This window comes from Nyctibius grandis, chromosome 18, assembly GCF_013368605.1.
Source record: "Nyctibius grandis isolate bNycGra1 chromosome 18, bNycGra1.pri, whole genome shotgun sequence".
NCBI lineage: Eukaryota > Metazoa > Chordata > Aves > Nyctibiiformes > Nyctibiidae > Nyctibius > Nyctibius grandis.
This window is the reverse complement of record NC_090675.1, coordinates 4,092,784-4,118,462: the sequence shown is the minus strand read 5'-3', so window position 1 is coordinate 4,118,462 and position 25,679 is coordinate 4,092,784. Positions and strand designations below refer to the sequence as shown.

At 55.5% G+C, this 25,679-nt stretch overlaps 1 protein-coding gene across 1 annotated transcript in view; it reads left to right on the top strand.

The window, feature by feature from the left end:
* ATP2A3 (ATPase sarcoplasmic/endoplasmic reticulum Ca2+ transporting 3) overlaps positions 1-25,384 on the top strand; it is a 50,690-nt gene extending 25,306 nt beyond the window's left edge. The window contains 18 exon segments of the mRNA XM_068415426.1: positions 316-396; positions 1,377-1,462; positions 2,005-2,469; positions 8,194-8,282; positions 10,483-10,585; positions 10,822-10,953; positions 13,211-13,336; positions 14,401-14,619; positions 15,094-15,429; positions 15,521-15,741; positions 16,472-16,674; positions 16,780-16,865; positions 17,490-17,623; positions 18,060-18,177; positions 18,841-18,958; positions 20,895-20,920; positions 20,923-20,967; positions 24,946-25,384. Of these exon segments, the coding sequence (XP_068271527.1) occupies positions 316-396; positions 1,377-1,462; positions 2,005-2,469; positions 8,194-8,282; positions 10,483-10,585; positions 10,822-10,953; positions 13,211-13,336; positions 14,401-14,619; positions 15,094-15,429; positions 15,521-15,741; positions 16,472-16,674; positions 16,780-16,865; positions 17,490-17,623; positions 18,060-18,177; positions 18,841-18,958; positions 20,895-20,920; positions 20,923-20,967; positions 24,946-24,969 (2,612 nt within the window). The 3' untranslated portion in view covers positions 24,970-25,384.
* Positions 25,385-25,679: the final 295 nt, after the last annotated feature.

Genomic DNA, 25,679 nt, shown 5'->3' with positions numbered 1-25,679 from the left:
AGGAGGCACCTCAGGGCAGGACCCTGGTGTACCACGGTCCGGACCCCTCCCTGCTGCAGGCTGGGTGCTGCCATGCACTTGCACCGTGCAGGGACATGGGGATTCTCAGCAAAAGCCAGTCCCTGCCCTGGAGACCGGACAGTTGAAATAGAAAACGAGGGGAGACAGCAGGCAGCGAGGTGCGAAGCGGTGGCCCCAAGCCGTGGGGCAGAGCCCAGCTGTGCTGGCATGTTCAGGGTTTGCCATCGCCCTTCCCCGGGGCGGCGGGTGCTGCCAGTCCCGTCTGACGGAGCTGCTCTGCTCTCGCCCTTGTAGTTGGTGACAAGGTGCCGGCGGACATCCGCGTCATCGAAATCCGGTCCACCACCCTGCGGGTTGACCAGTCCATCCTCACAGGTGCGTGCAGGCGTGACGGGGCGGAGGCGGCTGCTGGAGCCAAAGTTTGGGACTGATACTGGGCGAAGCGCTTTGCTGGGTTGGGAAACGGGTGGGAGAACAAGACTGAGGACCTAGGGAGGTCCCAGCATCACCTAAAAGTCATGGCATAGGCAAGATGCGCCCGGTGCTTGAGCATCCCTCCTGCAAACACGAAGCACAGGGCTTTCCCGTGCAACACGTGGGAGTTCACAAGGGGCTGCTCAGTCCATGCCCACGCTCCCCCTGTGCAGCCGTTGCGTGATGACCACTGCTGCATGAGGCCTCGTGACTTCGGGGAGAGGGGACAATATTTGGGGTTGTTTTTTTTAACCACTGGAAAAGCCCTTAAAGCTGATTATCTATGATATTTAAAAATTCTCTCTGCTGTCAGGGAAAGCCAGTGAATGATCAGATGGCAAAAAGGGCTTCTGGTATTTCAGCTCTCTTACATGATTGTGTGAATGTGTTGAGTTAGGAGATGAGAGCACGGAAGGAAAAGCGATCAGAAAAAAATGTTAAAAACATGGGGAAACATGGAGAAAGGAGCCCAGTGTCCTTGAACCGTGGCTTTGCATTAACTTAGTTCTCCAAGGGCAAAGGGAGATGCATCAAAAGGGCGAATCTGCAAAGGGCAAAATGTAAACCTTGAGCAGAACTGCCTTGGGCACCTTTCCTGTTGTGCTGCCCTACAAACCCCATCTGACCGTGAGGGGATTCGGCCCCATCCCGTAGGGCTGTGGGGGAGCTCACGGCTGCTAGTGATCCACACGGGTCGTTCTTCTGCAGCCCTCATCTTCAGAGCACCTTGGTCCAGCTCTGACATCCCCGTGATGGATGTTTTGATGGTTTGGTAGCAACGTGCTGCTTTAAAAAGCCACAGTGGTTGTGGTGCAGGCTCGTAACAGCGGAGGCTGAAGAGGGAATACGGGTGGTTCATCTCCCCCCTCTTGTCTTGGCAGGGGAGTCTGTGTCGGTGATCAAACATGCTGACCCCATCCCTGACCCCCGGGCTGTCAACCAGGACAAGAAGAACATGCTTTTCTCTGTAAGTCCCGTACACGTGTCCCCACTTCTCCTGGGGTTTTGCAAAGAGCCACCAAGTGAAGAGGCTGGTGGACGCAGGAGGTCTCTGAGCAGGGAGCAGTGAATGCATGCATGAGAAAGACCCAAATCCATAAAAAGAGTCCCAAATGCATAAAAATGGAGACCTGCTTCCATGGGATTTCATCTGGGCTGTGGCACATGACATCCTTAAATATCTTGGGTGATCTCAGATGGTTTTCCATCAAGTAGGATGCATTACAGACAGGGAGAAGGTTCGTGGTTGAGCCCAGAGCGATTATAAGTTTGGGTTTCCTCGTTGCTCGTGCCCCTCTCAGACAGAAGTCAAGTCCTTGAGGGGCAAGAGAGCTCTCAGGAGGGGTCTCCTCCTGCTTTAGAGGGGGTTTATATAAAATCCTAGGATGTCTCATTTTCCCCTTAACCAAGATGTCACGTTCTCCTTTCACAACAAGCAACCCATTTCCCCGCTCAGTCTGAGAGGTTTCATGCCCACATATCTACTCTGGCCCTTTTCTTCCCTCCCAGGGCACCAACATCGCAGCTGGGAAGGCCGTAGGGGTCGTCATTGCAACAGGGGTGTACACCGAGATCGGGAAGATCCGAAACCAGATGGTGGAGACCGAGCCTGAGAAAACGCCCTTGCAGCAGAAGCTGGATGAGTTCAGCCAGCAGCTCTCCAAAGTGATCTTCCTGGTGTGCATCGCTGTCTGGGTCATCAACGTCAGCCATTTCAGCGACCCTGTCCATGGGGGCTCTTGGTTTCGGGGGGCCATCTACTATTTCAAGATTTCGGTGGCGCTGGCGGTGGCCGCCATTCCCGAGGGCCTCCCAGCCGTCATCACCACCTGCCTGGCGCTGGGCACGCGCCGCATGGCCAAGAAGAATGCCATCGTCCGGAGCCTGCCCTCGGTGGAGACCCTGGGCTGCACCTCCGTCATCTGCTCCGACAAGACCGGCACCCTCACCACCAACCAGATGTCCGTCTGCCGGGTGAGTGCTGGGGGTGTTTTGGGTTTGAGGTGCAGGGGGGACGCTCTGCAAGGCCCTGAGCGCTCTGCATCGCTCCAATCCCATCCTGGGGAGATGGGCTTTGCTGTCCTCACCAGACTTGTTTCCTACTAGGAATTTCAAGGTGAGCATGGAAGATGGTTTATAGGAGGCCCTGAGCTTGCTCTCTGCCTGCCCAGGGTCAGTAAGGTTTGTGGCTTCTCTTGGCATGGTTGTAATTAGAAAACTCACTTTTATGAGCACACCGGTTTGGAGGTGGCATGTTGCAGACTTATTTCAGGGCTCCCTCTCCAGAGACCATTTCTTCCTCTTGAGATAGAGCTCCTGAAGACATCAAAGCAATTGGCCTCCTCTGCTCTCTTGATTATTTTTCACTTATTTTTAACCAAACCAGTGAGAAATCCTGGACCATGCAAAATTACAAAGCCTGGACCTGTGAGGCCAAAACTTGGAGGGTCAGTACAATGCATGGGTCCAGCTGACCATGACAAACTCTTGCAGAAATCCAGGGGTTAAGAGAAGATGCTCGTGACCTGGGTGCTTTGGTTACCCATCCTGGCCTGGCAGAAGGTCTGCCATCCACAGTTGGGTGCATCTAGGCTTGAATCGAAAAGGTCTTCTGATGGAGGGAGCCCGGGGTGGTTTGGCGAAGAGGTCAAAGGCTCCTGGTCTACCAGAGCGGTTTGCTCCCATGTGCCTGGCTGTATGGGGAGGTGACTTGTTAGGAAAGCCTGGACCATCTGAGTACTTCTCAGTTTCCCCATTAATCCTCAAGTCTCAGGAAAGCTTTTTTTTCATGGCCTTGGCGCATGGGTTTTATAGGACAACCTTGGAAAATGTGTTGCTGTGGGGAAAAATGGACCTGGCTGCTGTCCCTCCTCTCTGACACCTGGGTAGCGTGGTGGGAAGCTGTGACCGTGCTGCAAGCTGGCCACGAGCTTTGGCCACTCGTTTGCTCAGCACAAACTACAAATGTCTGGAAACGTCTGGTATTTCTGCCCTGTAAACGATTTAAAACGAGACACCGCTGGGACAAGGCAGTGACCAAGCTGCCTGCATCTCGCACAAGGTGGAGGTTCCCACCAGCCCATTTTCTGCCCCAGTGGCGCAGGGAAGCGAGTAAAGGGCAACCCCAGTGTCTGAGGTCTCTTTAGCTCTGCAGGCTGCAGAAGGAGAGGTAGGACATGACTGTGCCTTCCCCAACCCACGTCCTACCAGAGTTCTGCTCCTTGAACTTGTAGCAGGAGTGCCACTGTCTCCTGAGATGTGGCACGGTCTGGAGAGGCAGGATTAGTGATGCTGAGACAGGGAGAGGGCGGGAGGGGGACGGAGTGGGGCAGTCGCACACGAGGGTTTTTGCATCAATTATCATTTGCAGAACGAACTCAGCAACTTTGCAAACAAAAAATTAAATTCAAAATTCAGCGTATCCTTCGCCTCGTCTCCTCAGGAGCCTTTTCCCATATCCGTGTTGTTCACTTGGCTGAATGCTGGCTCCTGGGGCACGATGCCAAGGGCCAGGCTGGCCTCGGGACACGCAGACGTGGCCGTTAATGTTTAACGGACGGGGATCCCCGCGCTGACGCAGGCGGTGCAGAGGCTGCTGGTGGCTTTGCCGAGCGGCCGGTGGGTCAATATTTGTGCTGGGCGGCTGCTGGTGTGTCCTGGTTGTGCTCCTGCGCCAAGCAGCCGGCTCAGCTGTGCCGCAGGGGAAAAAGCCACGAAAGCCTATCGATAACCTGGGAAAATGTATTAATTGAGTGCAATTTAATTAATCCACACATTTAATTTGGGTGAGTGCAGCTGCTCAGCCGCAGGGTATGCTGCCGAGCGGTGCTTGCCCCTTAGGTCTCGCTGCCTGCGTCAGGTCTGTAGAGCTGTGAAGTGACTCTTGAAAGGCTTCGAGTCTGTTTTAAAACCCTCGGCTGATCTTTAGGGGCTGCACCGCCGGCTCCAGGTCCCGCGCGGTGCCTGGGACGCGTGGCTGGGGCGCCGGCTCACTGGGATGCGTACGGATGCCAGGCGGAGCCGTGCCCCCCAGTGCCGCTGAAGGGCTTTGTGCCTGGGGTGTCATCCCTCTGGGGTGGCCGAGTTTGGTGCTTTTGCTTTGGCCTCGAGTCTATAATGTGGCAATAAAGCCGCAAACCCACTTAGTAAATCAAGTTAAACCTGTGGTTCGTGTCGCTCACCTTACGGTCGTCTGGGGGTCTCCGAGACCACCACCTTGCCCAGCGCACAGTGCTGGGAGAGCCTTCTCCCAGCCGTCAAATAACCGTGCGGCTGGGAGCGATGAGAGTCTGGTAGGGGGAGAAGGGGGCAGAGAGGCATTGCAGCTCTGCTCTGGCACGTTTAAACCAGTCCCCTAAAAGTTGTGGCACCCTTTTACGCGCCGTGACTTAATTTTCCAGGAGCACGAGGGTGGCGTTTGAAAGTCGGGACCTGAAGTGGAGACATGAGTGTGGCCGTGCAGACTCGGCACTGCTGCTGCGTGGGGCAGAGCAGGACGGGGCTGGAGGGGGGAGATGCTGGTGCCCCATGCCCAGGGGAAGAGGGGGGTGGCTGGTGACGTCTGGCTGTCTCCGAGCTGGCTGGTGTTTTGGGGGACAACGGCAGAAAGCGGTTTATTGTCAATAAACCTTGTAGTAGAGCCTGGACGTGCAAACTCCTGTCCCCGGTGCAGGAGCTGTGCAGGCGCTGTTTGCGCTGATCTGCAGGTCACTGTGCCTCGATTTGGCAGTTTTGTCTGTCTAAACCAGTCACTAATTAACGGGAGACCTGGCTGGGGCTTTCCCGGGGGCTGTGGGCGCCCATCGGCCGGGGCTGCTTCCAACATAGGAGGAAAACGCTGCTGATCCATGGGCTGATCAATGGGTAAATGACTGATGATTATAGCCTCTTGCTGTTCCAGACAGCAATCCTGTCTTGTCTGCCTTTTGACGAGTAGTTTTTTAAAGATATTAGAGAAAATACAGAACTGTGGATCTGTATCCTTCACATCTCTCTTCCCGGCAAGCCTGCAGCCATGCTGCTCTGTGATGGTGCATCTGTGAGTGCCCTTTGCTTTCTAAAAATACGTGCTGGCAGCGTCTGGGGCCAGGCAAGATCTGTTGGGCAGGAGGAGCGATGGCTGAAACCCTTTTGGAGCAGGGTGCGCTCTTCGTAAGCACGTAGTAAAGTTTTCCTTTCCCTCTCCTTGTTGCAGTAAACCCCCAAATTGGTGGCATGGTTTTGAAAGGGTTAAGGGCAGAGAGTGAGCAGGGGGAAGCCCTGGGGGGTGCTGGCTGGGTTCCCCTTGCTGGATGCTGGAGCTGGTGCTCACCGTGGCCGTGCAGGGGGTCAGGCAGCCCCTCTGCGAGCATCCCTCCTTGGCAGCCTCCCCACACCGCCCAGCCAAGCCGTGGTGTGCAGCTTTGCCACCTCCTTCTATTGCTCCTGTTATCATTTTTTATTATTTTCAGGACAGTAACCTTACTTTACGGGTTAAGACACAGCTATTTCCTTGGGACCGTTCCCACTGCCTGCAAACCTGCCCCCTTCTCAGCCTGGCAATCTGCCGAAACATCATGCCAAAAAACCCGCAAACACCTTCGCGATGCCCCGGCCGCCCCCTCGCTCTGCCAGTCACACAGGCAGGAAATTTGCTATCGCCTCTGGTTGCTGAGAGTTACGCAGCACCTTTTGAAATAGACGTGGAAAAATAAAGGGCCTGGAGTGATTTTTTTTTTTTTTCTTTCCCTTTTTTAATAAGAAAGTTGCTGTTGTGAAAGCAGCAATTGTTTTGTAGCCATGAGCGTTTGAAAACAAACAAGCCCGTATCAGGCAAAACCACCGGTGGCTGGGGTGGATGCTTTCAGATTTTTTTAATAAATGAGAGTCTGGTCAGTGTTTCTGAGCACAGGAGTCCATTTTCTGAAGGGACCAGGAGATTTTGGGTTTCTGGAAGGCCAGTGGCATTGGACATCTCAAAAAGGGATGAAGGATGCTCACCCTTCAAAGGTCCCTTCTGGCGTTGCAGAAGCCTCTGCTTTGGGAATTTCAGCCACGCTTCACCTCTGTTCCTGGAGTCCGTCATCTCAGGGTGATTCAGTAGCTGAAGGAGATGATAGGATGTGTTTTGGCTCTTTTTCTTGAGGTTCTTCATGCGTTAGTGTCTGCACCTCCTGCCAGAGGAGCTCGGTGCCTCGACGGAGGGCCCAGAATAATGTCCTGAGTCTCTTCTGCAACCCTTTGGTTCTTGATTTTCTCTAAACCCTTCAGAGATGCTGAGGGACCCTTAGGATGGGCTCTGGGAAAGGAGCTGAGGGCAATAGCCCAGCAAATGGGGTATCTGCAAATAGACATACGCTTTGAACCTCCTGCTTTGGTTTGCCCAAACCTGTAAAACCAGGAGGTGAGAAAACCCACCGAGGTGTCCTGGTGCTAAACCTGCCATGAACGTGCTTCCCTGAGCTTGACCTTTTCTGCTTGGCTTGGCCCTAAGCCTGCGCCTGGGGATACCGGGCTGTGTGAGCAGGTCTCACACCCACCAGCCAAGGCAGCTGCACTGCTAAGGTGTCCTTGTAATATTAACAATAATTAATAGTTAATTAACCTTTGTTAGTTGCCAGAGGAAGCGTGGAGGGGTGAGGAATGGATGGTACCCAGAGCCGTTGCATCTCTGGTGCTGAGCGATGCCTCCCAATTTCTCCAACATCTATTGCTTCCCTCTCTGGGGAAATATCTCAAATTAATAGAGGAAAATAAATAGGGAAAATAAATTATTTGAGACAGGGTGGAGGGGGACATTTGCCCCCACACCCCCTTTCTGGAGCTGCTGAGCAGGTTCATGGAGCTGAGGAGAGCATCACTTTCCTGCAGCCATCCTCCCTCCTGGCTGCTCCCCGCAGGCAGTCCCGGCTGAGGAAACGCATTTGTCAAGCCAGTTTTCTTTATTTATTTATTATGTTACTTTTTGGCTTCGGTGTGGGTCATAAATAATGATTAAGCAGAAATGAGCATGGCCGAACTGTCGCCCTGGCTGGACTCGAGCGCTGCTGAGGCTGTCCCGAAGAGTGGGCTGTGCAAGGGGGGACTGGGAGACCTTGGGGAGATTTTGCTGTATTTTCATTTTTTTTGGTTTTGTTGCTCTCACTATAGCAGCAAGAGAGAAGCTGGAAGGAGTTTGAAAGGCAAAAATCACTGCGAATAGAGCATGTGGGACTTTTGATGTTCCCCGGGGCTTTATTACCGAGCTGCCGGTGCCTGGAGCCGAGCTGCGATCCCAGTAACACGGCAGGCGAGCTGGTGGCCGAGAGCTGGCTGGAAAAGGGCTGGAAAGGGGCGTCGGGGGCAGCCCCTTCCCGCAGCTCCTGGCTGGTCAGATCCTGCCCTGCAGAGGCTTTCCAGGACGGCCAGGGCAGGAGCGGAAACACGGACCTGGCTCCTTGTCTGCTCCAAGAAAAACACAGGCAGCTTCTTAGGAACTGGCTCGGCATCGCTCCTCTCCGATGGAAAGAAAGAGCTGGAGGAGGCGAACATGAAAAAGGCAGGGGAGAGCTGGAAGGATTTGGGGATGGCCAGGAGCAATGGGCGACCAGGGAGGAGGCCGAGCCCAGTGTGGCGGGGCCATCACTGGGACGGTGCTGGCTGGAGGGTCTCCAGGCTGGGCACATGGGTTGTACCAAAAATCGCTGCCTAATGCTCTGTCTCCATCTTTCCCCCTTGCAGATGTTCATCATGGAGAAGGTGGAGGGCGCCCAGTGCAGCCTGCACGAGTTCAGCATCACCGGCTCCACCTACGCTCCCGAGGGACAGATGTGAGTGCGGGCCCCCTCCGCTTCGGGGGTGACACGGGGTGGCCCTGGGCTGGCAGCGTGGTCGGGGGGTGGCAGGAGGGTCCAGCTCGTGGCCATGGCTGGGGGACCCCAGGCTCACCTTGCGAGCTGGAGAGAAAGGGAGGTTTTTCACACTGCGCCCTGCCTGTGGAGATACCTGCTGGGTGCTGGGGTTTGGCTGCATTGGGCTTGCCAGCGTCGGATGGCGGGGAGTGGAGCCCGGGCTTTTCTCTGCTGCATTCTTATGTACGTGGGGTTTTCTGCTGTTGTGTTTGTTGATTCCCCCTCCTTGGAAGGGAGGTGATGCTCCCCAGCGTGGGGAAGGTCTGGGAAGGAGGAAGATGAGGAGCTCAGCTGGTGGTTGGAGTGCTCTGCGCTCCCCTTCGGTTTGGTGTGTGATCCCGGGCACGTTCTTCCCTGCGGTCCCTTCTGCTCATCTGTGGAGCGACTATAATTCATCCCAGCCTCAGACTTAATTTCATGAATATTTATAGAGCAAATTTGGTCTTTGGCTAGGAATCTCCATTAAAAAGTGAGCCAGGTCATAAGCTCGTATCAATCAGTGTGCTTCAATTAAATGGGGAGGACTGAGGGGCTGAACTCGTGGCTGCTAACTTCTGGAGCTGCAATGTCCCCTCTTCTCCAGGGACTGCCTGCAGGGGAGGCTCTGTGTCAGTCTGCAGCAATTCATGTTATTTTGAGTTTGGCTTCAGCCCCGTGCTCGCCTTTGCACACTGAGGGGGGTGCAAGGGCTCGCTTAGGTGTCACGGAGAGAAACCCCTCCGCCATTCCCCCGGATGGTGGGACTGAAATGCTCGTTTTGCTTTAACCTGGCCTCAGCGTGGGGGATATTACGTGCCTGACCCTGGGTTTGCTCACGTCCCCACGCAGCACCCACCCAGCAGCGCCTTTGCTGACACCGATGGGGACAAACCCCCCCATCCCTTCCCAGCTCTCTCCAGGGGATCACACGCTGCCAAAGCCATCCCGGCTATTTCCACCTTCCCAAACATCAAAGCCCAACCCGGAGTGTCTGCAGGCTCCCTCCTCCACCGCTGCCTTCCCCCTGCCTGTGGGCCCGGGGCTGGGCAGCATCCTCTGGGCAGAGGCAGCCCAGCCCCTGCCCGCTCGCAGCCCCGCGCAGCTTCTTGTTCCTCAGCAAAGGGATTTTTCAGATTTTCTTGGCCGCTCCCTGTTTTCCGCTCCTGAGCTGTAACAAGGGCTCCAAAATGTTCTTTCCATTGGGAAGCAGCAGTGGAATAAACTGATCCTAATAAATGCCTGACAAATTATTTTTCCAGCCAGCAGATGACCGGCTGGGTTTATACAGCTCTAACCTGCAGTTGCCTCTCCTGGAACCAGGATAATTTTTTTATTTCCCCTGAAAACCACCGCTGCTGTTTCTGCTGCTGGGCGAGAAGCAGCGTCCGGCTTCCCTGGTGTGTTCAGGGCTGCTCCTTTCCAGCCACGTTTGTGCTCCTTTATGTAGCAAAGAGCTGCTATTTAGGAAGCAAAGGCCACAGTTCACCGCTTGCTTAGGAACAGCCTCAGCAATGCAGTTGTTAAATTTGTCTGCAGCTCTTAAACGCTCCCTTGGGTGCCCTCCGGCTCTCCAGAGCACGAAGCAGCATCACAGGGAGGAGAAGGGACTTGCTGCTGGTCCTACAGGACCCAAGAGGGTTGCAGAGGAGCTCGAAAGAGCGTTGGACCTGAAAGCGGGGGCTGCCAAAAGGCTGATTATGAAGATGATGGATGAGAAAAGGGGCAAAAATGCAAGTTAATGTCTTCTGGATCCCCAGCAGCTGGGAAACCCTGGGTGAGTGGACATTAACTTGCATCTCTTTGCCCCTTTTCTCATCCATCATCGTCATAATCAGCCTTTTGGCAGCCCCTGCTTTCAGGTCCAATGCTCTTTTGAGCTCTTCTGCAGCCTTCTTTATTCTGGGCCGCTTCCAGAGATTTTTTTGCCTCCTGTGATATTTTATTTGCAAATGGTCCTGCCCCGTTTGGTAAAGCACAAAATGTGAACCCAAGTGTTAATCACCAAGCCCAGGGCTTTAACTGGGCTCTTTCTCCCTCTTTTCAGAAAATTTTACAAGGGATGTATAGGAGAAGCTAAGTCTTATTTGAACGTGTAAGCTGGTGAAGTGTAAGGCTTTGGGGGGTTGCTTTCTCCCCGCAGCCTGAAGGACGAGCAGCCGGTGCAGTGCGGGCAGTACGACGGGCTGGTGGAGCTGGCCACCATCTGCGCCCTCTGCAACGACTCCTCGCTGGACTACAACGAGGTGCGGGGGGCACCGGGGCGGTGGGGGGCACCAGCCATGCTCTTCCCTTCGCTGTGGGCCCCTTTGCAGCAGAGGTTTGTCCCTTGGGATCCCCTGCCCTGAGCTTCAACCCATCCAAGGGCGATGCTCTGGGAGCCCTGGGTTGGTGCAGTGGTACAGCATCCTCGGTCGGAGCAGCAGGCAGAGGATGTGCTCTAAAGCTTAAACTCCTTTTTTTTTTTTTTTCTGTCCTCTAGTCCAAAAAAGTCTATGAGAAGGTGGGGGAAGCCACTGAAACAGCCCTGACGTGCCTGGTGGAGAAGATGAACGTCTTCAACACTGACACCAGCAAACTGTCCAAGGTGGAGCGAGCCAACGCCTGCAATTCAGTGAGTGGGGGGAGGCCCCTGGGTGCTCCGGTGCCAGGAGACGGGAGGGAGAGGAGGGCTTTGGGACGACTGTTACTTGAGCAATAACGGCTTGTGATGACCTAAGGGACTGATCTGCCACAAGGATGCAATTTCCTGGCTTGCAGTGGGCTGAGCTGTGTTTGGAGCAGGTAGTGCAATGGCCCTGGGGGGCTGATACTGGGGCTGCGGGGACTAACAGAGTGGGTGATCCCCCAGGGTCAGACTCAGCCCAGTCCCTGCTCAGCTGGGACAGACCCCTCGGTGATGTCCAGAAGCTCCAGCTGCAGACAAGGAGCTCTGTAGTTTTGTAGCTCCGCAGCAAATCTTTAGGCTCCTGGGTTGCCCTGAGCAGCCGTCCTCCATGGCGGGGAGCAAACCCCGTTCCCCAGAGCCTGAGCAAGGTTTGCTCTTCGGAAACATCTATTTCTGATGTGAAAATACCCCGTGCTGGCTATTCCCCTGCTACTCTGGCTCTCCAGTGTCTCCCTGTCCTCTTGGTGAAAACACACTTTATTTCACATCTGGATTTACTCAGCTTTGCTATCGTGCCGTTAGATCTTTTAATAGCTGAAAGGAAGGGCCCTCTGTTCTGGCGTTTCTTCCCCAGATAGGTCCGAGCACGTCGCAATAAATCCCCTGACTCCTTACTGATAAGGGGAATGGGATTTCCCAGCCATCCATCAGTCCGGCAGCTGCTGCGTTACGCGTGCCCATCACTGCCCTCCCACTCGGATGCCAGGCTGGCTTCGGTCACCGGTGCTGCTCTCCTTACTCTTGAGTTTAAGCGGGGACAAAAAACCCTTCCTGGCAGCATTTCTTCACTACTTCTTAATTTTGCCTCTAGTCTCTCTGTGTTTTGAAGTCTCCAGGGGATTCGGGGGTCTCCGCAGTGGCTGGCTGCTCCCGTGCTGCGCTGAGCAATGCCCGGTGGGGACAGCACTGCTTTTGTGGGCACAACACTTCCCGCCTGCGTGTAGTCACTGCGCTCATACCCTGTGCTGGCTTTGGCCTCCAAGAGCCGCTTGGTGTTTGCCTGGTGTATCCACAGATGTGCCTGTGTTTTGCACGGGCAAATCCCTTTTGCACGACTCTCCTCCTCCCCAGCTCCTGCGGGCAGTTTCGCTGCAGTAGGAGCATCCTTTTAACTTTGAACTTGCAAAGTTTTACCACAAAAGGAGGTTTTCTTTTCCTTTGCCCCCTTTGCTGATTTATTTAGATTTAAGTTGGTGTAAAAGCCCTGTGCAAAAAGCTGGTTGTGTCCCCGTCACATTCGGCACCCTCCTGGCAACAAAAAATAATCAAATAAGTGGTTGAGCCCTGCAACGACTCTGTTGAGCAAGACTGGCATCGACATCCCTGCTGCCCTCTCTGGAAGATACTTTAGGTCAGCCCCAGGTGCCCCCTGCTCATTAAATGGTTTTTTGGGACAGGACATGTCCTCCCAGGAGCCGGGCTCAGCCACCGTGATGTTGATGTGGGTGTGGGAGAGGGGGATCCGGCCCGAGGAGGACTGGCTGCTGTCTTGCTGGGTGTTTGGCTCCTTCAATTATTAATTAGTAGCAATAGGAGAGCCTGGTTTGTGGTGGAGTTTTGGGGTATTGGCGTGCAGGAGCCTGTCTGCAGGCACTGCCCGAGGGTCCGTGCGCTGGCCCTCGCCCTGCAAACCTGCAGGTACTGTTGGAGTGAGCGATCATTCCTGCCTCACTGGCAGTCCTCGGGGTAGTTAACATGTCCTGAAATGAGCCCAATTAGTGTCTCAGCTGCAGAGGTGGTTAATCTGATGGGAACCAGTCCAGCCTCAGGTGATGTTGGTGCTCCCACTGGCCTCTGCGGGTGCAGGATTGGGGCAAACTCCTCGGCTGTACTGAGCGGGATGCGATTCCACCTTCCTGCAGCGCAGCTGGAGCCCAACGGGGTGAATTTCTCCCCCTCCTCTCTGGCAAATGGGGCTTTATCGTGGGCTACAGCAGCTGTTTGGCATCCCGTGTGGGGTCAGTAAAATAACCGTCTGGCACACGCTGGCATGTGCTGTGGGCTGGGCAGCAATGCTGTAGTTGGGGGGTTCAAATTCTCCGCAGGAATTGTGTAGGGAAAGCTCCTGCTGCTTTTTGCACTGTCCCATCCCTCCTGGCTCCTGTGTTTGCCTTTCTCCCCCCATCCCCGGCGCTGTGCCGGCTCGGCAGGGCTGTTAGCCAAGGCTGCTGTGTCCCTGCTCAGCCCCGCGCTGTCCCCACAGGTGATCAAGCAGCTGATGAGGAAGGAGTGCACCCTGGAGTTCTCCCGCGACCGCAAGTCCATGTCGGTGTACTGCACACCCACCGGCCCTGGCCACAACTCTGCCGGCAGCAAGATGTTCGTCAAGGTAGGGGAGAAGGTCCTCAGCACCCTGCAGGATCGCCCTTCCCCATGCACGCCCCAGCAGGATGTGGCCCTTACTGCAGCGGGCAGCAATGCTGTGCAGTTTGGCTCCTCCCTTAGCTGCCTGGGGGTCCAGGAGCCAGCAGGTAGGCTGGGGTGGGCAGGGAGGAGGTGAGTCTTTGCAGAAAAAAGAAAAAGGAGGTGAAATGATTCAGAGGGAGGAAAAGGCACTGAGTGTGCTGGGGCTGGAGGGGAACTGCCCCTGTGCAGAACGGGGGCACTTGCCTTTGTTAAAGGCTTGGACCCTCCAGACACCAGCGATGCCCAAACGGTGATGCCCAGCCTTCCACTGTAACCAGAAATAAAATAGTGCTTTAACGGGCATTTTCTTCCCAAGAGAAGAGAAGCGGCAAGAATTTCACCCCGCTGGCTCTGAGAAGATTTGTATATTGTTGTTCCCACTGGGAGATCTTCTGGGTGGGTGAACTCTGTCCTCAGGTCGGGTCAGGACCCTCTGGAGCCACGGCATCTGTGGCCCTGGCAGTCCTGGGTGAGCTTTTTTAAGAAGAGCAATAGAAGGTTTGCAAGTTTTATATAAAAAAGCAACGTTGGGGGTCCTTTGTAAGGTCAGAAGAGATGGGGAGAGATGCTGTGACGCTAAAGGACGTGTTTTCCCAAAATGCAAAGGCATCACAAGCAGCCGCTGAGCATCCCGCAGGCAGCGTGCTTTTTCAGCAGAGATTTACAGCCCCAATTCCCTCCAGGCCTGAGGGGGGATCTGCGGTGCAGGGGTATCTTGGGCAGACGTGTAGGTTTTGCAGGAGTCAGGCAGATCCCCCACAGAGCAGGTCCTGCTGTCTGGTGACCTGACGTGGGTTCATCCTTCCTGTCCACGGTGCCATTGAGCGTGCTGAGCCGCGTGCCGGGGCGGGCAGGCTGGAGTTTGGGGGAGATTCCCTTCTCCTTTGCCCAAACTTGGTGCCTTCCCTCCCTCCGGCACTTCCTTCGGTGCTGGCAAGAGATGCTCATCCTCCAAGTTCATCCCCTAAGCCCTCCGCTCCTCCGCAGGGTGCCCCAGAAAGCGTGATTGAGCGCTGCACCCACGTCCGCGTGGGCACGGCCAGGGTCCCGCTGACGGCCCCGGTGCGGGAGAAGATCCTGGGCAGGATCCGGGACTGGGGCATGGGCATCGACACGCTGCGCTGCCTGGCCCTGGCCACCCACGACGCGCCTGTCCGCAGGGAGACCATGCAGCTGCACGACTCCGCCGCCTTCGTGCACTATGAGGTACGGCACCGGGGGCTGCTTTCTCCAGGAGCTTTTTTCCTTATTCTTAAAGTTTCCCCCCACTCTTCCAGCTGCCTCAGCAGTATTTTCTCCCTGGTTTCTCCGCGGGCAGTGCAATGGCTCAGCTCTTCCTCTGCAAACCCTGGTGCAGAGCTGCACACAGCAGGGCCGACAGCCCCGTCCCACTGGGCATCCATCCCTGTGGGGTGACCACCAAGAGAGGTCCAGGGACCACCAAGAGGGACAGGGAGGAGGGAAGCAAAGTGGAAAGGTGTGAGGAGCAGCAGAGGGGATGGGAACATCCCATGGTAGTGGGGCTGTAGGGTGCATCCATGGGGTTCACGGTCGGAAACCTACTGAAAATTTCCTCCCAGGGGAAATCCCCGTGGCCAGGGTGGTTTCACGACGGGGAGGGAAGCAGCTGCATCCCCAGGGCTTAATGTGGATCTGGGGATGTGTCATCCCCCTCCCCAGAACAACCTGACCTTCGTGGGCTGCGTGGGGATGCTGGACCCTCCCCGCAAGGAGGTCACCTCCTCCATCGAGATGTGCCGCAAAGCCGGCATCCGCGTCATCATGATCACCGGCGACAACAAGGGCACGGCGGTGGCCATCTGCCGCAGGATCGGCATCTTCTCGGAGAGCGAGGATGTGGCTGGCAAAGCCTACACGGGCCGGGAGTTCGACGAGCTGCCCCCCGAGGCGCAGCGGCAGGCGTGCCGTGGTGCCCGGTGCTTCGCCCGCGTGGAGCCGGCGCACAAGTCCCGCATTGTCGAGTACCTCCAGTCCTTCCATGAGATTACTGCCATGGTAAGTCCCCCGGGATGTCCCACCAGCCCCCGGTCCCCTCCTCTCCTCCCAGCCCAATCCCTTGCACCCCGTTAATCATGGCTTCGTGCAGACAGGCGATGGTGTCAACGATGCCCCAGCTCTGAAGAAAGCCGAGATTGGCATCGCCATGGGGTCGGGCACGGCCGTCGCCAAGTCGGCCGCCGAGATGGTTCTCTCTGACGACAATTTCTCCACCATCGTGTCGGCCGTCGAGGAGGGCAGGGCCATTTACAACAACATGAAGCAGTTCATCCGCTATCTCATCTCCTCCAACGTCGGGGAGGTCGTTTGGTGAGAGCCCCCCGCACCGGGCACCATGCTGGGGAGGGAGCGTTGGATGTGTCCCCTGGGGCAGGTGACTTGGTCGTGTCCCCTGCCCCTGGCAGCATGTGGTGCCCAAAGTTACAACCCCGGGTACCAAACCGGGCAGCTCTGCGTTGTCCCCCAGGGAGAGGGGGATTTTTCTTTTGTGGTTTTATAAACCCACCACCGCCCAGGAGCTGTTTGGTTGATGCGTTGCCTGTTTAAGCCCATGCCAGCATCTAAGAGGGGTGCAGGTATTTCTGCACAGGTTGTTGTCACCAGGTTGCGCCGATGCATTTTGCATCAGGTCCTGGGCAGCTTTCCCTGTCCCTGGCCATCCTTCCCAGTAAACTGGTGCTGTCCTCAGCAACGTGGGCACAGCCTTGGGATCTCTTGGGCATCCTTTGCCCTAGCATTTCAGCAGGGATGTTTGTGCTGCGAATGGGAACCAACAGGGCCGTGGGGATGTCAGTGGTTGGGTTTCAACTGCAAAGCAAATTTCAATAGCAACAGGACCAAATTTTCGTGGCAAATTCAGTGTTGGACTTCAGGTTCCTGACTCAGGGGCTTGCACGTTCATCAGCAGGACTTTGGGTGAATTCAGTTTGGGGTATCTGGAACCAGGGTGCCTGCTTGCTCTCCCCTTGCACCACACAGACACTTTCTCTGGCTGCCCTGGAGCTCATCTAATTCGGCATCTCCGGGTTTTTCCCTGCAGCATCTTCCTGACAGCCATCCTGGGCTTGCCCGAGGCCCTCATCCCTGTGCAGCTGCTGTGGGTGAACCTGGTGACGGACGGGCTGCCGGCCACCGCGCTGGGCTTCAACCCCCCCGACCTCGATATCATGGACAAGCTGCCCCGCAACCCCAAGGAGCCTCTCATCAGTGGCTGGCTCTTCTTCCGCTACCTGGCCATCGGAGGTGAGCCCCCACGGGCACCAGTGGGCAGAGGATGGGCATGGGGTGCCATGGGGTAGGGGACCCCTTGCTGAGTGCTGGGGGTAAGGGTGTCTCTCTCGGCTGCAGTGTACGTGGGCCTGGCCACGGTGGGTGCAGCGACCTGGTGGTTCTTGTACGACGCCGAGGGACCGCAGGTCTCCTTCCATCAGCTGGTGAGTCGGGAGGGGAACGGGACGAGGTGTTGAACCGGTGGGTGAGGGCGTGGATTCAGGTGTTGGGGTCTTCCCTCTACTTTTCTTCTGTGGTTATTGTAGTGTTCCCAAGTTACGGGTGAAGAAGACACTAATTTAAAAAGAAAAGCAAATTCTCTCCCTCAGGCTCATGTTTCCAGCCTTGCTTCTGCCTGCAACCCACTTGATCCAAAGAAGCTGAAAGTAGCTCGTGTACCTGATCCCACATTGAAAGGGATCGATTTTTACATTACTGTAGGTCTGAACAAGGTGATGGGGAGGCGGGTACCATCGCACCCCAATGTCACATGCGATGGAAGATGTGGTCTTGGTGGAGATGCGTGTGTGCTCAAACACCTTATTAACTGCGCATGAAAATCTCGAAGCCACTATCCAGCCATAACTGCCCAAAGCCCCAACTGCAGCAGAAGCTGGGTGACTTTAGACAGCTGTATCGGTTGTTCTGAACTGTGGGATGTTTAACAGCACCCCTAATAATCAAGGTTCACCATATGCCCCCAACCAGTCGACCTCTTCCTCCTCTTTCCTGCCGTTCCTACACTGCTGCTCTGCCGTGTATTTACCAGCGGTTTGCTGTGCCGACAGAGGAACTTCATGAGGTGCACTGAGGACAACCCCATCTTTGAAGGAATCGACTGTGAGATCTTCGAGTCCCGATACCCAACCACGATGGCTCTGTCTGTGCTGGTGACAATCGAAATGTGCAATGCTCTGAACAGGTGAGGTGGCCACAGGATTGCTCTGTGTGCTCTCCGTGTGACTGATTACGTGTAGGATCTCCTTGAGCATCCGTTGGTGGGCTGAGGGCTTTGCTTTGACTCAGTAGAGCCATTTGGAGCATCCTCGTAGGGGGATGCCATAAATAAGCTCCTCCAAGCCAGGGTGCTGCTGTCGGTAGTGGTGGAGGAAGGACTGGATCCGCATCCATTAGCATTTTGGCCTTGTTAACAACCAGTCCTAATCCACGCGTGGCTGATTGCGTTGTGATGGGTGTCCAGATCCGAACTGTGGCAAAGCCTGAAGCTAAACCATCTGGAAGAGAAGGGCTATGGCACCTACAGCCCTGCACCTTGGAGAGGAGTGGGAACCCCCAGCTTGGGCAGGTGCACGGAGCAGGAGGTTATTGGGGCTAACGCTGTCCTCTCGCTTTTGCAGTGTCTCTGAGAACCAGTCGCTGCTGCGGATGCCACCATGGCTCAACATCTGGCTGCTGGGGGCCATTGTCATGTCCATGGCTCTGCACTTCCTCATCCTCTATGTCAAGCCCATGCCTGTGAGTGCCTTCTGCCACCTCCGCACGCAGCCCAGGGGTCTCGTCCCATGGGCAAGGACATCCCCTGGTGCAATCTTTGGGTCTGGAAGCTTCTGGGATGGTTGTCCCCAGCATGTGCCCTCAGGACCAGGTCCTGTGACTTGAACCAACATGGGGACCAGGAGTCACTCTGCCCAAACGAGCCTTTACTTAAGTCAGAAGCTCTCCTTATAGGCAATGCAAAGGGTGTAGATATCTCCAGAAGGTGGTTCAGTCCCTTTTGGAAGCATCACCACCCTTTGCAGTTCAAGGCTGGTGATGCCTCCTGTTGATACCTAAGGGTGCTTAAGATGGAGTGGGTCACTGTGCCCAGGAGGTTACATTGTCCCTTGACCCCTGCTAAGTGCCTGTGAGCACATGAACTTACAGTCCTCGCTGGTGTCTCACTTTCCCCATCTGCAGGACGTAAGGGGACATAATTTTTGACTCATCTTGGCCAAGAGCCACCTTGGGATCATGACAGACCTTGAAGAAATCCTGCTTTTTGGGCTGTCTGGATCCTCCCTCCTTGTACCTGGGGTGACCCTTTCTCAACCTGTGCCATACAACGAGTTGACCTTTAAAACAAACAAAAACATCCCACCTCCTTCCCTACTGACGTGTCCAATCCTTTCCACCTTGCAGCTCATCTTCCAGGTAACCCCCCTGAGCTGGCCACAGTGGGTGGTTGTAATGAAAATCTCCCTGCCTGTTATCCTGCTGGACGAAGGACTCAAGTACCTTTCCCGCAACCACCTGGATGGTGAGCATGGTCTGCAGCACGCTGCGTTATGTTTGTTCCGTGGCACTTTGCCTGGGGTTCGTGGTGGCTTCTGGGACACCTCGCTCATCTCCTCTGCTTATGTGCTGTCTGCACCTGCATGTTCATCCACCATCGCTGTGAAAAAGGGACTTTTTCTCCTACCCCCTTCCTTGCCGTGTGCCACGCCAGGCAGAGCAGTTGATACTTACCTCTGCTTGAAATACTCCCGTAGGAGCTGGAGCACTGGATAAACCTGCCACGTGTGTTTATCCAGCTCCTCTCAGACCTTTGGGAACTGGATCCCTTCTCTTATAACGCAAAACAAATCAAACACTGTTTCTAACAGGAATCCTTCCTTTTTTTCCCCTCAATCTTCCACCCCTTTATGGCTGCCCTTATCTTGGCTGTTTTTAATGGGCTTGCTCTTGGCCAGCTCCTCTCAGGGTCCGTCCTGTGGCACACGCAGAGGAGAAGCAGCTTCTGTGACCCCAGGGCAGGGGTTCCCGTGTGCTCCTGGGCTGCGTGCTGTAAATCACAGCCCGTGTTTAGGCAGCCCTCCAAAGAGATGATATCATCTTTTCTTTCCTTTCTTGCAAAAGATGTTCCTGCGGGTGGTATCTTGGTGCTGAGTTGAACCTGCAGGTTCTCCCAGCAGTGGCTGCGGGGCCGTGGCTGCCAAGCAGCCGCTGTGCATCCCACGGGGCTGGCCCCTCTCCAGGCAAACAGATTTTATTCATTTTTTAGGGTGTGTTTGCCCTGACAGTGGTGGCAGGGAGAAGAAGGGCAGGAGAGATGCTGTCTTTGCCTGAGGAAGATGTGGTGGCCCTGGGGGGGCAGATGAGCAACCCGAGTGGGGTCTGGATGTCATTCCACAGCACCACCTTGCTCAAACCCTTTTTCCCCCCCTTAGGCAACCAGCATCCTAGCAAACCCTCCTTTGTCCGTCACCCTTTAGTAATGACCCAGGAAAACTGTGCAAAGCCACTCTTGCCATTCAGGGCTGAAGGCAGGTGTGTCCAGCCCTGACGGGGTGGGATCTGGGGCATTGTAACAGCCCTGTTTGGTTTCTCATGGAGCAGAACCATGCAGAAAGCTGGAAATACAGGATGGGAGATTATTGCAAGCAGGGAACGGTCACAAGCTGGTTGCACTCTCCATCGCCGGGGGTGCTCACGTCAGCTTCCTGCGGCGAGCTGATGCGTAACCACAGCGATGGCTCAGTGAAGCCTTTGGTGAGAAACGGAGGTGCAGGGGCTCCTGTTTTTACAGACCACATAGAAATCATTTCTAGCTTATTTTTATTTAATCATTGCATCTCTCAACAGCCTGATAGGTGCTTTGCATCCCCCGGGGCTGTTTTATCTACGATTACAAGCCTGTAGCAACAATTTTATGGCACAGCACTGGGCTGGGGCGTAGGAGAACTGGTTTAATTCTTGGCTGTTGCATCCCATGCGTGCCCTCGGTCTTCGCTTCACCATCTGCGATCTGGGGATGAGTCTGTCTTTCTCCCACACTTTGCATTTCTCTGTAAAAGCTCAGCGCTGTTGGAGGAAGGGCTTTTCTTCGGCTCTGCCAGCGCAGCTCTGAGCACGGCAGGGTTTCTGGCAGGCGTGTGATCCGTTTGAGTCCCATCACACCAGCTCAGAGTGTTTCCCCCTCCCATGCCCTGCTCCTGACATGCCGGGTCCTCTGAGGTCCTCGTCCCCGCGGTCACGATGCTGCTAATGCGCACGGGTCGCTCTGTGTCTCATCCAGCAAGGGTTTCCCATGCAGCTATTCAATCACAGCTACGGGCCAAAATCATGCTTAAATCATCACATTTGAAAGAAATAATTGAAATCCTGCATCTTCCTAATTCCTCCAGGCTTTGAAAAGCAAACAAAAAAACCTCAAAAAGCCACTTTTAAATGCGGTATTGTGATTTTTTTACCAGGCATTCTCAGGACAGTAAGACACACATGGAGCAGAGAGCACCAGCTGAAAACCTGCAGGACTCCAGAGCTCGGGTTGGCTTTCTTACGTGTCTCATCCCCGAATGCCGTATTCCCGTGCTTCCTCCAAAGGCTTGCTTGTGTGTGGTGGAGACCTGCTTGGACCATGTCTGGGTGAACGTGGCTTGGAAAATCAGCTGATAACAGAGCCCAGGGACCCCGTGCCCAGACAGGATCTCCTTTCCCACACTGGCCTCTATGTTTTGCTTCAAAATAAGGTCTAAAAAGCCAGTGAAGTGGCCGTTTGCATGGCAGTTTGGGCCAGGGGCCAGGCTACCGCTTGGCCTCTGCAAGGTAGTGTTTGGGGATGGTCATCCAGCCTGGGGATGGTCTCTGAGGCCAAAGACTGAGGGATGGCCAAGGGTGTTCAGTTGAGAGATGCAAATGTCTAGCTGTGAGTTCTGCTGATTCAGGTTTTGCATGGAAAACTTTCTCATCTGATCAGATTTAGATAAGTCGTGTTTCCATTACGCTGGATTTTCCTTGTCCTTGAAGCAGCAGAAAGCTGAGACTCTTCAGTTTTCACCATGGTCTGTGCTTTACATTCCCCATCATCCCGCTCACTCCTAGCCCCTCATCTTGCATGCCTTGCGTGTATCGCTGCCTTCATCCAGCTCTGGTCCCTCTGAGGTTTCTGCTCTCTCCATTTTGGGATGCAATGCAAGTTGCACAGCTGAGCTGGGTTGGCTTGGTGGGACCTGCAGATGTTCTGGAGATGTTCTCCAAGACCCCCTCAGGTGTCCATCACGCAGATACATGCTGGCAGGCTCGCAAGGGCTGACCACCCTCAAGGACCTCTTGCCCTGGTATTTTTAATATTTGCCATCCTCTATACATTGAGTTGTATTGCTTTCTGAGCCCTGTGGCGTGCAGGAGGAAGGTTTCCAGGCATCTGTGCCAAGACCTTGAAGAAGTCTCCTTTGTGAGTTGTTCTCAAAAGGTACAAAATCCAGACAGGACACTGAGATAACCCTGGTGCTCGTGCCCCTCTGTGCGCTGTCAGCCCGCTGCCGCGGCCACCTCGCTCCCGTCCAGCCTTTCTGCACCATCCCTGGGACTCCTCATCTTCACTGTCTTGAAGCAAACCCATTGCAGGTGTTGGTGTTCCCACTGCGGTGTCCTCACTTGTTTTCAGCACGTTAAGCAGCAGGCCCTGCCTGGGTGCTCGGGCTTTGCCGTGTCTCCAGGGGAGGTTCAGGTTGGACATTAGGAAGCATTTTTTCTCAGCAAGGGTCATTAGCCATTGGAAGGGGCTGCCCAGGGAGGTGGTGGAGTCACCATCTCTGGAGGGGTTTAAGAAAAGACTGGACATGGCACTTAGTGCCAGGGTCTAGTTGACATGGTGGTGTCAGGGCAATGGTTGGACTCGATGATCCCAGACAGCTCTTCCAACCTCATTGATTCTGTGATTCTGTCTCACCTGGGCCGTGGTGAAAGCAGGGGCAAGTCAAGGAGCGAGTGCTTTCTGCAGCGTGGCTGCGCAGCTGCCCCGGCAGCAGCAGCGTCCCTGAAAATCAGCAGCTCTGATGCACAGGCAGTGGCTTGGCGTGTTTTGTGGCAGATTAGCGTTTATGCAGCCGTTTGTCCTTACGCCTGGTGAGGACGGCAGCCCCCGGGTGACTTTGTGGGAGCTGCAAGGTGGTGGCCATGCCGCTGGGTACCTGTCCCCTCCCTGGCGGGCAGCACCACGCTCTGCAGCCTCCTGCTGCCGCGGCTGCTGTCAGGCGAGATCACACCCTCGGGTGAGCATCTCCACCGCCGAGGGAGATTTGGCCTCTTATCTGCAAAGTCGGTGTCAGCTTTATGCTTTTAACATCCTCCCAGAGGAGAGCAGCTGGCAGAGGTGGCTGTGCGGTGACACGTGTGTCACGCTCCCTACCAGTGCCAGCCAGGGACTCTCCGAGACAGCCCGGAATCTGCAGGGACCAAAATCTCCACGTCCCATCACAAAAAATCCTCCAGCACGTAGCGCAGAGGAGCTGCTCGCCCCACACGCCTGCACCTGGGGCCGAGGGCAGCCCCCAACCCCCGCGGGGAGCGCAGGGGCCGCGGCAGCCGCCCGCCTTCCCTGTGGAGGAGGCAGGGATCCCTCTCCCCGGCACGGCAGAGAGCCGGGCGAGCGGCTGCGGCTGCCCTTGTAGGGTAATCTCTGCGCGGAGCTACCTTGGCTGGGTGCTGGCGCGGGGGAGGGATGCGTCCCCGTGGGCCAAGTCCTTCGCTGGAGCCGTGGGATGCTCTGGAGGCGAGCGGCACCGCACCTTCCATCGTCGGGATCTCTCCAGACGGGATCTCACGGCTCTGCTGCGCTCGGTGCTGCTGCCCTGGCATTGCACGGGGATGGGAGGAGGGTTTCCCTTTCGGCTTTCTCCTGGGGTGTTGGCTGAAGCTCAGGGTGCCCTGGTGCAGTGGGGAGGTGTGCAATTTTCAGTACTACCAGGGCTGCAGCGTTTCCCTCGATGGAGGGAGTGATCCGGGCTGGCAGCTGGAGCCTGCATCCCTCCAGCATCACCTTTTACAGGAACCCGTTAAGAGGAAAGTCAGAAACAATAAGGGAAAGCCTCCCCCAAAGCCTCGTCTGTGCTGGTGAGGAGCAAGTCTTGTAGGAGATGAGCTCGTGTCGTTGGGTTGCAGGTTTGTAAGAGTGGAAGGGCTGTGACGACCCTGAGAAACTCGGTGTGGGGCAGGATCCGGATGGATCGCGACCGCCCCATCATTCCTGCAACTCGGAGGAGATGAGCTGTGATCGTCGCAGTGAGATGTGGTACAGCGTGGTCCCCATCATCCCTGCTGTGCTCTGAAGCCCGCGGTGATGCCCAGAGGGATGCTGCCCTTGCAGCAGCCAGTTTGTATCTCAGCACACGAGGGCTGGGCTCTCCAGCCAGCGCTGGAAAGAAATTTTGGCAGAAGTTGCACAAAAGTTGTGTGGGTTTTTTTTTTTTCCCCCTCTCTCTCCCTTGTTATTTATTAATTCCCCTGGAAGCTTGTCAGCACCAGGGCTGGCAGCGGGCGCGGAGCCTTGCTGGTAACCCCAGGCAGGACCCCTATTTATCAGGAGTAACAGCGGTCCTCTGCGAGATGTGTTTGGTGATACGTGCGGCGATGAAAGAGAGAAATACGGTCGAAAGATTCATGATAAGTGATTTTTTTGTAACTCTTCTCAGGAAGTGCTGCCTCGTGGGTGTTTTTTTTAAGGAAAAAAAAAAAAAAACAACAAACCCTGTTCTGGGCAGACTGAGCTGCCGGCAGGGTCTCTCCCAGCCCCGAGCTGCTGCCTTGGGGCACTCAGGGATGCTGCTGTTGACTCCTTGAAAACTGGGGCTCTGGTTGGTGTGGGTGAAGCTCTGGCAGGGATTTCAAGGCTGCCCACACCGAGTTCAAGCTGAACACTGCAGCTTTCCTTTGGGCCATGTGTTGCCTGTTACCTTCTGTGTCCAACGCCATCCATGAGCAGGGTGGGAGAAGGGAGGAGGGCAGCCCTGGGGCTGGGATGGCGACTGCAGTGGGTAGATTGGTCCTTGCTAGTTGTTCTGGAGGTATATATGGATGTAAATATATTATATAGAGTGTGTGTAAGTGGTGTCACCCGTGGAGCAGTACCCATCTATCTGGCTGCAGCAGAGACGGGGCTTTGGGATCGGCGGTGGGATGCGGTGAGGTTCCTCCTCTCTGCGCCGCTGCCTGATGCCCTCGTTAGGAGCACTAACGAGGGATCCCTGCCCGCTCGCCTTCCCGCTGTGCCTGCCTGCATGGATCCAACTCATCCCTTCTCCCTCCTGCAGGCTGAGCGTGCCGAGCCCTTCCTCACCCCAGGACTGGCATCCTCCTCCTCGTGCTGCCGCGGCTGCGGCGGGGCCAGCTCTGTGCAGAGGGGATCCCAGGTCCCTTCTGTGCTCAACCCAGGAGCAGCCTCTCTTGATAACACAAACAGGGAGCTGGTTTGCTTTTGAACCCTCACCAATACTTTTTCTTCTCTTTTTTTCTCCTTTGTTTCAGGAGCAGAGGACAAGAAATGAATGACACAAAGGAAACTCTCCTCACTAAAGGATCCCTAACTTGTAACTCGGACTGAAGTCTTGCATGCGTGACCATCGCTCGAAGCCAGCAGGACATGCATGTGTCCGACTATCAGACAAATGCGGGTGAATCGTCGAAAAGAAAAATACTGATTTTTGTTTTGTTTTGTAGCTTTCTTTTTCCTGTACATAAGAGTGCAATTACTGGACAGCTGGCGTAGGGTTTGGGGACGGAGCTGTGTGGACCTGGGTCGTCGTAACGCGGTTCCTTGGGGATTTGTTCCTGCAAAATTTGAGACCCTCTTTCCAATTTTCACCCTGACTGGGTGAGCTCAGGCAAGGTGTCCTTCACGGGAGATCAAGGGGAGGGAGCTGGGATTTTAGGCAATACCCTGAGCACAGGCAGGAGACTGCGTCCCCCAGCCGGGTGGGATGTACGAGGGGAGCTCGTGGGGCCGGGAAGGGCTTGGCAGTGGGTGAGGGCAGGGGAGGGAGGCAGGGGGCCATGGGCTGGGGTCGCCGACCCTCAATGATGTCCATGGTGTCGGTGCATGGCTGCGGCTGCTGCGCTCTGCTCCGGTAGCCGCAGTGCCTGCGGGCTGCAGCAGCTGGACACAGCTTCACAGTGTGACCACGGGTGGGGTGGATCTCAAGGTCGCGTGTTTATACGTCGAGGTCGGGTGCGTGTGGTGGAAGGTGAAGCTCTCCCTGTTT